Consider the following 12,374-nt stretch of genomic DNA (forward strand, 5'->3'; position numbering starts at 1 on the left):
AATATTCAACTTGAACTTTGGTAAAGAGAAATTTAAAAAATAAAGCAGTCTGTGCAAATAATACAGCTTTTAGGAACAACTTTTTGCTTAGGAACCAGAAGAACTCATGGACAATACTAATGATAAAACCTCACCAAAAAGATTAAATTTAATGCTTTTTGAAATCGCATCGAAGAAAATTCCAGTTGAAACTTGAAAAAATCATAGATGAATCAAAAATTGGAAACATTTGTTAACACTAACTTGACAAACAAGCTGGAGAAAATGTTGCACTTCCTTTGAAGATTTTCTGCTAAAAGTTAAAGGCGCTTACTGAACAAAAAAATTCTTTGAGCAATAGCAAGTCGCATTTGAAGGAAAAAGGAACAATTTTCTTGTAAGGTCACAAAGGGAAAGTAAAATTTAATATCGCTTATGTAACCGCAGTGATGCAAATGAAGATGGGTTTACTAGAAAGATGAAATATCCAGCTGAACACGTTTCTCAATTGGAATCATCTATCAGAAATAGAAAACCGTTTTCAATATTAATGGAAGAATAACGAGCGGATTGGAAAAAAGTTGCAGATTTTCAGAAAAATAATACTTGAAGAATCAGAAGAGAGTCAAAAAAGAAGATACAAAGAACTCAACTTTACAGTAGCTAGCATCAAAAGAAAAATATTTTGAATTGTACACGTATATTAGAAAATTAAAACAGTTTTCAAAGCGAAATAAGGCGATGAAATCCTGCTTAAGAACCAGCTCGAAACAGTAACTGGCAGATGAGAGATAAGTAAAGTAAATTAGATAATAAGCAATATTAGATAAGTAATGAAAACTACATCACCCTGTTTATTGGTAAGGGTGCGTTTGAACAGCCATTTTCCAATAAAAGTTTCGTTTTGTCTAAATATAAGGATTCAATATTAGCAGTCATTGTTTCAAGCAAGTTAAAAATTCCTAATTTAATATCGTTGCTAATCCAAAAATTGCAGTAATATTTAAAACTATTGAAAGTGTACGTTGCACAAATATTAAAATTGCCAGAAGAACTTATTGAGGATCAAAACTTATTTTATAGGCAAACATATGTGTATAACAAAGCTTAATGTGTGAATTTATATTGTTAGTGAATAATTTGTATCCGCGCGGAAAATATGGAAGATTAAACTTGAAACTTGGTAGCCTTAAAGTAGATTAGATTTCAGATGCATTCGTTTTCCCAAAATAGACAAAAATTGGTCAAGACAAATTTAATAAATTTCATCAGTTATCAGTTGGGGCAAATATTAATTGTGTATATTTGCCTGACTGTATTTCTTTTGAATTAAGCAAATATTAATAATGAAAACACACCCAAAAATTCAAATTAATTCCCTTTGAAAGTGCATTGAAGTAAATTYAGAAGATTCTACTTGCAACTTGACWAAATCATAAGTTTRTSWMAAATTGGCAWCATGTGTCAACACTAATTTTGCAAAGAAGAACAGCTGGAAAAAATGTTGCACATCCTTTAAAAATTTCCTGCTAAAAGCCAAAGACGCTAACGGAAAAAAAATTTAGCAATAGCAAGTTGCATTTGCTCGTGGTAACAATGTACAATTTTCTTGAGAGATCACAGCGAGAAAGTAAAATTTGATATCGCTTATGTAATCGCATTCACGGAAGTGAAGATGAGTTTACTAGAAAGATCCAGCTGAACACGTTTCTCAATTGAGATCATCCATAAGAAATTTAAAATTTTTCAATATTAATGGAACAAGAACGAGCAGATTGAGAAAAAGTTGCAGATTTTCTGAAAAATACATTTTGAAGAATTCGAAGTAAGTTAAAGGTAAAAAAAAATTTTTAAAGTCGTTGTAATCACGTAGATGAAGGCACAAAAGGCGCAACTTTAATCCAGCTAACATCAAAAGGAAAATATTTTGAATTAGACACGTATATTAGAAACTGAAAACCATTTTCAAATAGAAACAAGGCGAYAAAAKYCTGATTAAGAACCAGCTGGAAACAGTAACGGTCAGAGGAGAGTTAAGTAAAGAAGTTTGAAAAATGTTTGCATATTTTCTAAAAAAAAATCGCACCAAAGCAGCAGAAGGCCGTTGCWCACGCAAAACAATCTGGAAACAATCAAAGCATWTGCGGACGTAACTAATAACCAATTTGTTAAGAAAACATACAAATTAATAGCCTAAAAATACAAAATGTTTTAATCAGGATTAGCATTACAAAGACAAACAGTATTTAAGAACATTTAAACCTTTTTAAAAAACTCCAATTTGGAAGCAAATACTGATGACTATAAACCAATAAAAACCTTGCGGATAAACAAGCTATAATCAAATCATGTTCACCATTGAAGAACAGGAAAGTTTTTCATCGATTTTCTGCTAAATGGAAAAGAAAATGGAAAATTGTAAATTTTAACCAGCATTCTTTCTTTTTCAATCATTTACTTTCAGTGAAAGCATTTGCGTTTGACAAAGTGGCAAAAAATCCTCTAGCTCGTATCTGATTGAGAACACAGCTTCTTCTGTTCCCGAGTTCTTCAATCTTGAAAGTGAATTCGCACATTCTTAAAAATTTCCGATAACTTTTATGAAGCCTGGAAGATAATTCCAGAAGCGTGAAGAATGAGCGGAATTTTTAGCAGAAGCTTGATTGAATGTTGTTGCTGGTAATGCCAGAAATGTTTAGAAATTTACGACGGTTTTCATGAAAGTCGCGAAATTCCCCGAATGCAAAGACCGAATGAACTGATCTCGTCAATTTTTAAACAACAACGGTATTTAGGGCAAATATCTCTCGAATGGAAATAACAAGTTGTTTGTGTCGATTTTGTCTTTGTCAGCTTCACAAAAACCGCATCTTTGGAAAACTTTTGCAAGGAAAAGATTCTGAAAGTATTGCTTTTTGCTCTACAGTCTCTTCTATAATGAAAATCGAACAAAATATTGAAGCATTAATATGCCACATTAAGTTAATTAACGAAACAACAGTCTTTATTTCTCCGTCTCGCTTATTGCTTAACTAAATTTTCCTCGTTTTTAATTAATTATTTATTGCCAAACTACACTTTACGTACATCTGCATCTAGGCCCTCAGAAGACTTGCTTACCAGGAAAACTGAATTACTCGCGAAAAATACTCTAAGCATGCGGAACAGACAATTTCTCTTTCATTAGTCTGCCCAGGCACATTTCACAAGGAAAACTTATTAAAAATCGACCGATTACTAAACAATTTTGGTTTTCCTTTATCGATGGCAACATTCACCAACATAAATTCAATTAAGCTGACCAGAAAATCGATCAAATGTCTGCAAATAAATAATTGAAGAAGTGTTGTAACATGTTGCATGCTGGTTAGTGTATCTCAAGTATGTCATTGATTGATTTTCAAGCACAATTTTGAACAATTTACATGTGCATTAAAAATGCAATTTGGAGACGAAAATTTCACTCCAGCAATGTTCTGTTAACCAACAGACAAAAACTAAGGCAACAATTAATAAAGCCACCATATATTAAATTGCTATGTTAATTAAAACTGACATTGACCTTATAAGCCCGTTACAATTGATTATTGCTTGAAATATATATTTTTTCGCCAAGAAGTTGAAAGGCAATTATTGCCGATAATTAGGAAAATAAAGTGGCTAAACCTGCTACCGTAACTACGTCTTAAGACAATATGTAATGTGATATGTTCGTATCAGCACTAGTCAGAAGATGGTGACCTGCATATAATACATTTACAATTTTCCTTCATGCTTTTACTGTTAGATTTTGCTGTTCGTTGATCCCATTATTCGGCGCGGAACGTTATAAAATCATTCATCAACAAAAAATCGCTTGTCTGTGCGCGAAACAGTCGACATGTGTCGTTTATGCACAAAAAAAATACTTTCACCCAACTATGTGAAAGTTTTTTAATTACTTTTAATCCAAAGGTGATTTGCAAGTTGATATCAATAACAACCTTTGGTTTTTTTTCATTCTCGTTGTATTAGTTAACAAGCGACAGGCGTAGGCACCAAAATTGCCTTTGTCAGCGAATATTTTCAGCTCTTTCGTGTGGGAGGGCGCAAAACATGGTCATATCTAATCATTGGCTGAAAGTTTACTGACACTTTATTCAACAGGTTTTCATGACCAAAAAAGGGTTTTGCTCACCAAAAAAAAACGACTGAAAATCAAAAAACTTGATTTGGTGTGGGATTAGCATTAGGAAGGTTCAAGAGCACAGGTTGTATGTTTAAAGCCGTTTTATTGGGATAAAATGGATTTTTCGTTGGTTTTTCTATGTGATTTTCTCAAGTGCGTATCAACTGGGTTTAGTTGGTTCTATGTGTAAAAGGGCTCTTAATGATCTCGAGAACTATGTCGACAGTCGAACAGTTCAAAAGAAAAAGGCCCTCCAAAGATGGGGCTTGAGTCGTAATGCTAGCAACTTTTCTCCAACTAACTAAAAAGCGCTGAAATGCACATAAACATGCCTCAGAACTCGGATGGATCCAAAAGTAGACGACAACAGCAACGGAAATAGACACTGAATTTTGGAATATGGATCGTGCAGGGAATAAGAGATAAACAACAGGAACTTGTCCTAGAATGTATCCAGCGCAAATTAAACATAACGATCCTCTCTGAAACGAAAAAGAATAGACAAGGAATTGAAACTGACGATTGAGTTGATAAAAGTGAAAAAGCAAAGGCAGAAATCTCAATAACGAAACACAAGAGACTGCAAAAATAAATCAAACTATGGGAAGCGATGAGCGAACGTATTGAGACTGACGAATCAAATGAGAGGAAGAATTATGACGATCATAAGTGTTTTTGCCCCAAATGTGGAGCTCAAACAAAAAATCCATTTGAAGAAGAACTAAGGAGCATGATCAACCATATAACGAATCATCATAAAATCATAGCAGGAGACCTAAATCGACGAGTGGGAAAGCAAAAGAATAGTAAAGTGGTCGAAAAATATTGACTGGTAAGAAACGACAAACGATAACGAACAAAAAGATTAATTAATATTTATGAGCAATACGACCTAAAGATAACAAACACATTCTTCACACAAAGATATACATAGATTCACCTGGTACAAACACACAAGCGGGCTTAGATCGATTATCGACGACCTTATCACTAGACAGCAACCAGGCAACCAGGCAAGGGATTAGAGGAGAAATTAACACAAATCAATAGAACAAGTGAAGAAGAATACCAACACATTAAATCATGTATAATGGAGGCCACCCAAGAATCTCTTGGAATGCAGAATACGACAAGTAAACCATACTGGTGGGACGAGGATATAGAGAACAAATTAGGGAGAAAAAGTACGAAAAGTGCCTCCTGAAGAAGAATGCACAAACAAGAGAAGAATATATGCAAGCAAACAGAAAGGCAAATGCAGAAGTACTAAATAAAAAAACCAATCTTTAAAAGTTGCGACTACACAGACCAGCAGATAGGAAGCATACAAAGTTCAAAAGCCTGAAAAAACATAAAAGCAATAATAATAAGTACAAACAAGAAACTGGTCTAAATGGTATCTTGGACACGGCAGTTTAAACTCCTATTGGAAGAACAGCGACCGCAAGACATGAGAGAAGATCAAGAACCGCTCCATGCGGACCGCAAACATCTAGAAATAGTACAAATGCAAGAGGCGATAAAATCCACAAAAATAAGAAAATATCCGGACCTGGCGGAATATATCCCTTATTAATAAAATACGGACCATCCTCACTAACACAAAAGCTAAAGAACCTATATGAAAGATGCCTAAGTGGAGAAAAAACTCCAAAGGAATAGAGAACCTCTTATATAACAGCTATACATAAGGAAAGACCTATGGAGACCCGAAAAATTACAGTGGCATGGCGGTAATACCAACAATAGAAGCATGTATTCGAAAATCCTGAAGAACTTGAAATGGGAAGACATAAAGGACAAACAACTGAAATAACAGGTAGGATATAGAGCGGGCAGATCGACGATCGATAACCTCTTCACACTGAAACTGGTCACTGAAAATGGTACTCAATGTAAGGGAGAAACACCTAGCGCTCTAATAGACTTCAACTATGGATAGATATGAAAAACCATTCCTACTTAAAGCTACACGACGCTACTATAAAGACAATTTGACCACAATCAAAACTAGTAATAACACATATACAGGATATATTCTAACAAACAAAAGATTAAGACAGGGGTGTTGTCTCTCTCCCTACAAGGGTGGATAAGAAAATGCTGAAATTTCAGCCCGAAAGTGGGAGACCAGATGGCCTACAGCTTTTTTTGCAGATGACCAGGTAGTGATAGCTGAGGACGAACAAGATCTCAGCTACATGACAAGAAAGCTAAGAGAATAGTAATAATAATAGCTAAACAAGTGTGAATACTTAGCAGCAGGCCATGAGGAATGTGAGGATTTTGAACTGGAAAATGGTGTTGATTAAGGGAGTGCAATTGTGCAAGTATTTGGGGTTCATCTTTAATATGCAGAGAAATAGTGATGATGAAATGAGAGAATGAATAAATAAAGGTAGGAAAGCCACTGGGGCATTAAATCATTAAATTCACTACTGTGGGGAAACAAATACGGGGTGTCAATTTGAAAACTCCCCACCCTTAATGTCTTTCTTGCCGTTGAAAATATTAAAAATTGGACAGACCCGGCAATTTTATTTGTAAGGGGACACTTGAATGAATATTTTTAGCCTCCTTGTTTCAACCTTCTAGGACGAGTAGGTGTCAACCTTAGAATCTTAATCATTAAATGGAAAGGGGGATCGAGTGGCACATCGTTTTAAAGCGCGTTCAATTCTCGTTAGATTAGTTATTACTTTGTTGCTTTTTGTTCAGAAGTTTTCTAATAATTCGCGTAATAAGGAAAAGCACCAAGCTGCGCATCTACAAAAGCATCGTAAAGATAATAATTGTGTATGGAGCGAAAGTATGGGAAGTAAGCAAGGCAAAAAAAAATCTTGACCACGTAAATGGATTAATTAAGAAGAAGTTGTAGAATGTCCAGAACAGAGCAACCAGTATCTAAACTATTAAGCAGAATATCGGCATAGGAAAGGATATTATGGATGATGTTGAAAAGAAACAGTTAGTATGCTTCGAACACACAAAGCGAATGGGACAAAATCGATATCCAAGAAAAACAGTGTAATGAACAAAAAAAAAGAAAGTGGGAAGACGGGGAAGACCCTGGAGGAATGACATGGACGATGCAAAGAAATCAAGGAACATGAACGGAAAACTGAGTCCGGGAAATTGGTCATGTTCTCGTAAATATTTTATGAGAAGCAGTTAAGTGTTGCTCCCAGCGCGAAAAAAGTCCGTGCGTTCTGTATAACACAGTCAAAAGCGTTTGGATAATCCACAAAACAGATAACCAATAAAATATGGAATATTTCGCCTTTACTTGGATGGACTTACTTTACTGGTTCATCTATCATCGATCGATCCAGATAGGTTACTAACTCCCGCTTAATAATTCGAAGAAGAATCCTGCTCGCGTGTGATATTAAAGAAATGCTACAGTAACTGCTACTTTTGGTAAGTTAAAAATAAAAGTAGATCAGTGTGTTCACATAATTTTTTTCTTCCATATCATTTTAGATAGGTGACTTCAGATATGATCTAGAATGCGTAAATTTTCTCTCGTTAGTTCGTCCTGATCTGCAGAGTTACTTTTAAATTTACTATTGTCTCCTCTACCTTTGCTTGTTTGATCTCAGTTTCGTCTACCTTAACAAGTCTCCTCTCTTTGATATGTTTCTCGTCATATTTCCTTGAGATGTCCTTTGAACAGTATTCAATTCAAAATGTTTCAGAAAAATTGACTTTCTGAAGCACGTACTGTTGAGGCCAGTTTATTTCTATCTCTTGGTTATATGTTCAAACTGTATTTTTTTAAACATTTTGCAATCTTTTCTGAACATTTTCAGATCAAGCATTTTTAGAAATGCAACTTCATCGAATATACATGAAGCTATTCTTAGCTTTTGCTTCGTAACTTCCCAAGTCTCGTCATTTATCCAGAACATGCGTCCCTCTCCATTCCCTTATCTGCAACAATTAGTAGCTGCCTTCAGAAGATTCTCCTCCACGATTCTTCCCTATTATCATTGGCATTTACTACGTTTCTTCTCATTCCAGTTCCTTCTGTTTGGTGATAGGTCTGCTGCTATTCCTCAAACATAGTCTTAATCCTTAGAGTCTTGCAGTTGATCGCTACTACAATTTCCGGAAAAAGTTGTAATGTTTGCGGCAGAAGGTTTCCATCTTATGCTGATTAAAACGATTTCTCTTTGATTTCCAATAATCCTGTTTATTTTCTAAAATTCTAAAGATATAGAAGTTCTTCCCGTGAGGAGTGTAGAATCACAGGCGAAAAATGATTCTTTATCACTGATACGTTCCATACAACTGGAAGGATAACAACTTTATGCGCGGCCATTTCCTTTTCAAGAATCATATACATTTTCATTAAATGGGGCCATTCCAGTTTATTTTTCAGGAAGTTTCAATTAATAAATCAGGACTTCCAAAATTTTCATTTTTCCAACACCTCACTGTTTACAATTACCCATAAAATAACGGCCGTTCGAACCGACATTCATTTGCCCGGTTTATATGAAAGTAAACAAAAGAAGACGGAAGAGGTGTGCATTTATTTGGCAGAGGAAATCGAAATTAGATAAGCATGTTTAAAATTCCAGACGTCGTCCGTTTTGCACTTTTACTTTCGATCTTCGTCTATAACGAAAAAAAGACTCTCTCCAATGACCGAAGCTTTCAACATTAAATTCTTTTGACGACATTCGCATGGCATGTCCGCCGTGTTTACAGCAGGCTATTTTCGAAGTTCCACTGAAAAATGAATTATTGATGCTGAAGTGTCTGAAAATAAACCGGAAGAAATCGTGTAAACATTATTTTAATGTAAGGTTTTCCAAGTGGAGGCGCAAAGATTTATTTAGTAAGAAAATGCCCAAAAAATTGAGAAAGGAATTCTCAAGCCCGTTGGTTGGTTAAGGAACCCATCATAGTAAAAAAGGCTGAGCTTAGTCCAAAGTCCTGAAGCGATGTAGAAACAAACCATCTAGAAGCAGCCTTGAAGAGTCCAAATTAGAAACGGCGATTTACAAAAAAATTGCTATTAATATACGGCAACTGGCCACGGATGCCTAATCAAATGCGCTTTGAATTCAGTCTTTAAATCACGCCTTTATTAATAAATGCAATTTGCGTTAAATATCCACCCAGCATTGAATCATTGAACGTTTTTATTTAACGAACATTTATTGGCTTTTTGGCCCAAAACTGTTTCTTTGGATCAAGGATTGAATGCAAGCACCTTCAATTAATTTCAAAGGCAGTTCCACCAAAACTCATTAAGAATCATTGGCAATACCATTAATGGTATAACGTAAAGCCGACCAGTTTGCAAGGTTAACTAAACCAATAACAGTTTCACCTTAGCACTCAGCAATGACATCATCAAAATAATGTTTGCAGGCAGAAAACCGAGCTGTTGAATGATGTTTTCGGATGACAAAGTTTTTCTCTTAATTTGGGAGTCATCCAGATGACTTGAGGCAGTTCATTCCCTGAAATATGCGACTTTCCGCGATTGTCCAATGAATTTTTATTAGTGTATGTAAATCAACTATTTTATCGCGTGAAGCCAAGCTTGAAAATCTCTGGTACCAGTTACAATCGAAATTGGAGATTTTTGTTTTTATTTGGTGATGCTAAAGGTCACCAAAACCGTGTCCAAATTACTATTTTTGTATTTTGATGTTGAAAGAAACCAAGCTACCAAATAAAATCAATGTTCTTCCAGAGGCTGTAGTTGTGATAATTTATTACAAATTATTTTAAAACAACGATAGTTTAATTCATTGAATCTTGGAACTTTATTGTTAACAGATTTTTGCATTATTGTCATGTTTATGTGCGTTATTTTACTGGTGGTTGGAAGTGGTTTTATTCGAATTGCGTCACTTAGGTACTCTTCTTGTGGAGCTTTATACACAAATGTCTATGAAAATAGTCAATGATTTCAGAAAATAATTTTTCACGACTTTGAAATAATTCCACAGCGTTTTAAGTAGAAAAACTAACAGTCCCATTTACGGTACTGATATTATTATTTCTCTACTCCAAACATTGGCTTGTATTCTGCATTGTAGTGTAGTTCCAGCGCATTTATTTATCTGGCCGACTGCATATCGTATACGAGGGCATAAAATCCCACTAGCAAATTATATTTTATATTAGAAACTAGTTATAAAAGAATTGCTTAGATGCTCTTGTCTCTTTTATAAATATGTAAAGTATCTGCCTCCATTTGCCCAGGTTGTTGAGTATGAAAAAAAATTCAAGCAATTTTCACGTCATCTTTAAAATAAATCAATCTGTAATCTTAAGAAATAGGCTATTTGTACTATCTAAAACTGAGGTGTTCTCTAACGATATTTGTAAGTTTAAAGTGTTATCTGCTCTTGTTATTTCGTTGGGATTTGTTGTCAAGGGCGTTGATCTTAAGAGACGCTTTAGTTCTTCGACTGAGTTCAAAAAATATCTGTAAAATTAGCAGAGGGTCCAAATTAATTAAGGCGTTACATTTTTAGAGACTTTCGCACAGGCGCTGTTCAGGTAAGAAACCAGGCAAAAGCTCAAGCTCTTGCACTTTACACTTTCGAAGTTACTAATAGTACATAGTTTTTGAGTATTTTGAGTTTTAAAGAAATCAAGTGTTCAGGTCTTTGAAACAAACCAAGCACTAGTCTGAATCAGTTGAAAATTTTTATTTACGCAAACCGTTGAAAATTTTTATTTACGCAAACCGTGCAAGTTTAAGATATCATCTGATCTAGTTATTTAGTTATAATTTTTAATGCTCTTTTTATGTGGAAGCGTTAGTTCTTAGACCAAACCTCAAAAAACTCCCTAAAAGGAAGGGCCGTTCAAAAAAGATTCAAAATTTGGGATTTAGAAGCCAAAGCACTGTTCAGGGGCAAATCAATCTAAAGTGCAGGGTTTGGCTCTTTCCAGTGTTGAACTTATAAATTTTTTAAAACCGAAATTGTTCTTTAAAGCCGAAAAATCGACGTTTGTCTTATTCTTCCATTTCCAAGTTCCAGTTGTCCAGTCCATTTTTTTAGACCGATTTGCGTCAATTGCCCTAAGAAGAGAGCCTCATGAACAATTATCACCCTTAAAAAGGCCTAAATAAGGCAATAAAAGTAAGTGAAATTTCCATTTTCAATGACAATGCCAAAACTTCACTCTCCTCACTGTGTAAACTATGTTTCAATTTTCCTCAATCCTTTTTAAAAAAATAGTTGATATTCGTCCTCACCTACCAGCCATCACCTGTAACCTATGACTCAAGAATTGTTGCTATTACGCAAACAAACCGGTTTAATAGAGAACCAATAACATTGGCATTTAATTTAATATCGTTTTCCTATGGGGAATTGAATGGAATAAACAATCGTAAACTCACATGAAGCCTATTGATAATCCTGTCGAACTTGGAGGGCGATTCTTGTCGATCACTGTTAACGTGGTTTGCATTGTCCAACACGTCGCCCTTTTTTTTGCACAATCGATTGCCCATTTTCAATAGAAAATCAACATCGATCGCATAGTTTTAGTAGGAAAAGTTTAGCGCGCRCGGTTCGGTCAGCGGTATTTTTGGATCTCGCAAAGGCATTCGACGTAATACACKGGGCCGCGCACCAAACCCAAAGTCGATCTAACTGCGTCTCGTTCACTTAGTCTGTGCGGAATTTCGTGYGATCTGAAATGGGAGAGAGGCTGCGTTGCGATGTGGGGAAAATGCTTTATTTGTCCTTTTTTGTATRTTTATTGCTAAATCTAGATTTTTGTCAATTAAATGTGCATAAGTAAAGTGATAATTTAYTAATTTTGAGAAAGTGAAAAATGTAAATTGGAAAATAGTTTATTCTWTGAGCTGAATYCATAATACTTAGCGTCYCACTGTTCAGTTTTTAATGTTTAAKCARCTAAAATTATCAATTTTGCTTCTTCTYTTYTCAATTTTCTCACTCACTTTCGATTCAGTTTTCATTTCGTTGCGCCTAACTAATACTTCCAAAAGTCACAGCTGAAATTGTTTTTAATTGTATGTTTTTTTCTTTTCAGCTTTTATGAAATTTGATTATTTAACTCTCCTTATTTAACAGTTTCTCCTTTCAATTTGGATTTTCTAAGGAAGCGTTTAATATTTTCACCCAATTGACTCCCTGGAGCGGACTACATTCAGCATGTTGAACTTGCACGGTTTGACTGAATTGTTTACTAGTCTTCCTTTTTCTTTAAAAAGAAT

General features: G+C 34.8%; 1 protein-coding gene across 1 annotated transcript in view; it reads right to left on the reverse strand.

Moving 5' to 3' along the window:
* Positions 1 to 12,237, reverse strand: part of LOC109539922 — a gene marked incomplete at its 5' end in the record, with an annotated part of 14,966 nt that extends 2,729 nt beyond the window's left edge. The window contains 1 exon segment of the mRNA XM_019908004.2: positions 11,529 to 12,237. Coding sequence (XP_019763563.2) covers positions 11,529 to 11,642 — 114 coding nt within the window.
* Positions 12,238 to 12,374: the final 137 nt, after the last annotated feature.

The sequence above is a fragment of the Dendroctonus ponderosae genome, unplaced genomic scaffold, assembly GCF_020466585.1.
Source record: "Dendroctonus ponderosae isolate FM_Combo_2020 unplaced genomic scaffold, Dpon_F_20191213v2 Dpon_F_20191213_9, whole genome shotgun sequence".
Taxonomy (NCBI): Eukaryota; Metazoa; Arthropoda; class Insecta; order Coleoptera; family Curculionidae; genus Dendroctonus; species Dendroctonus ponderosae.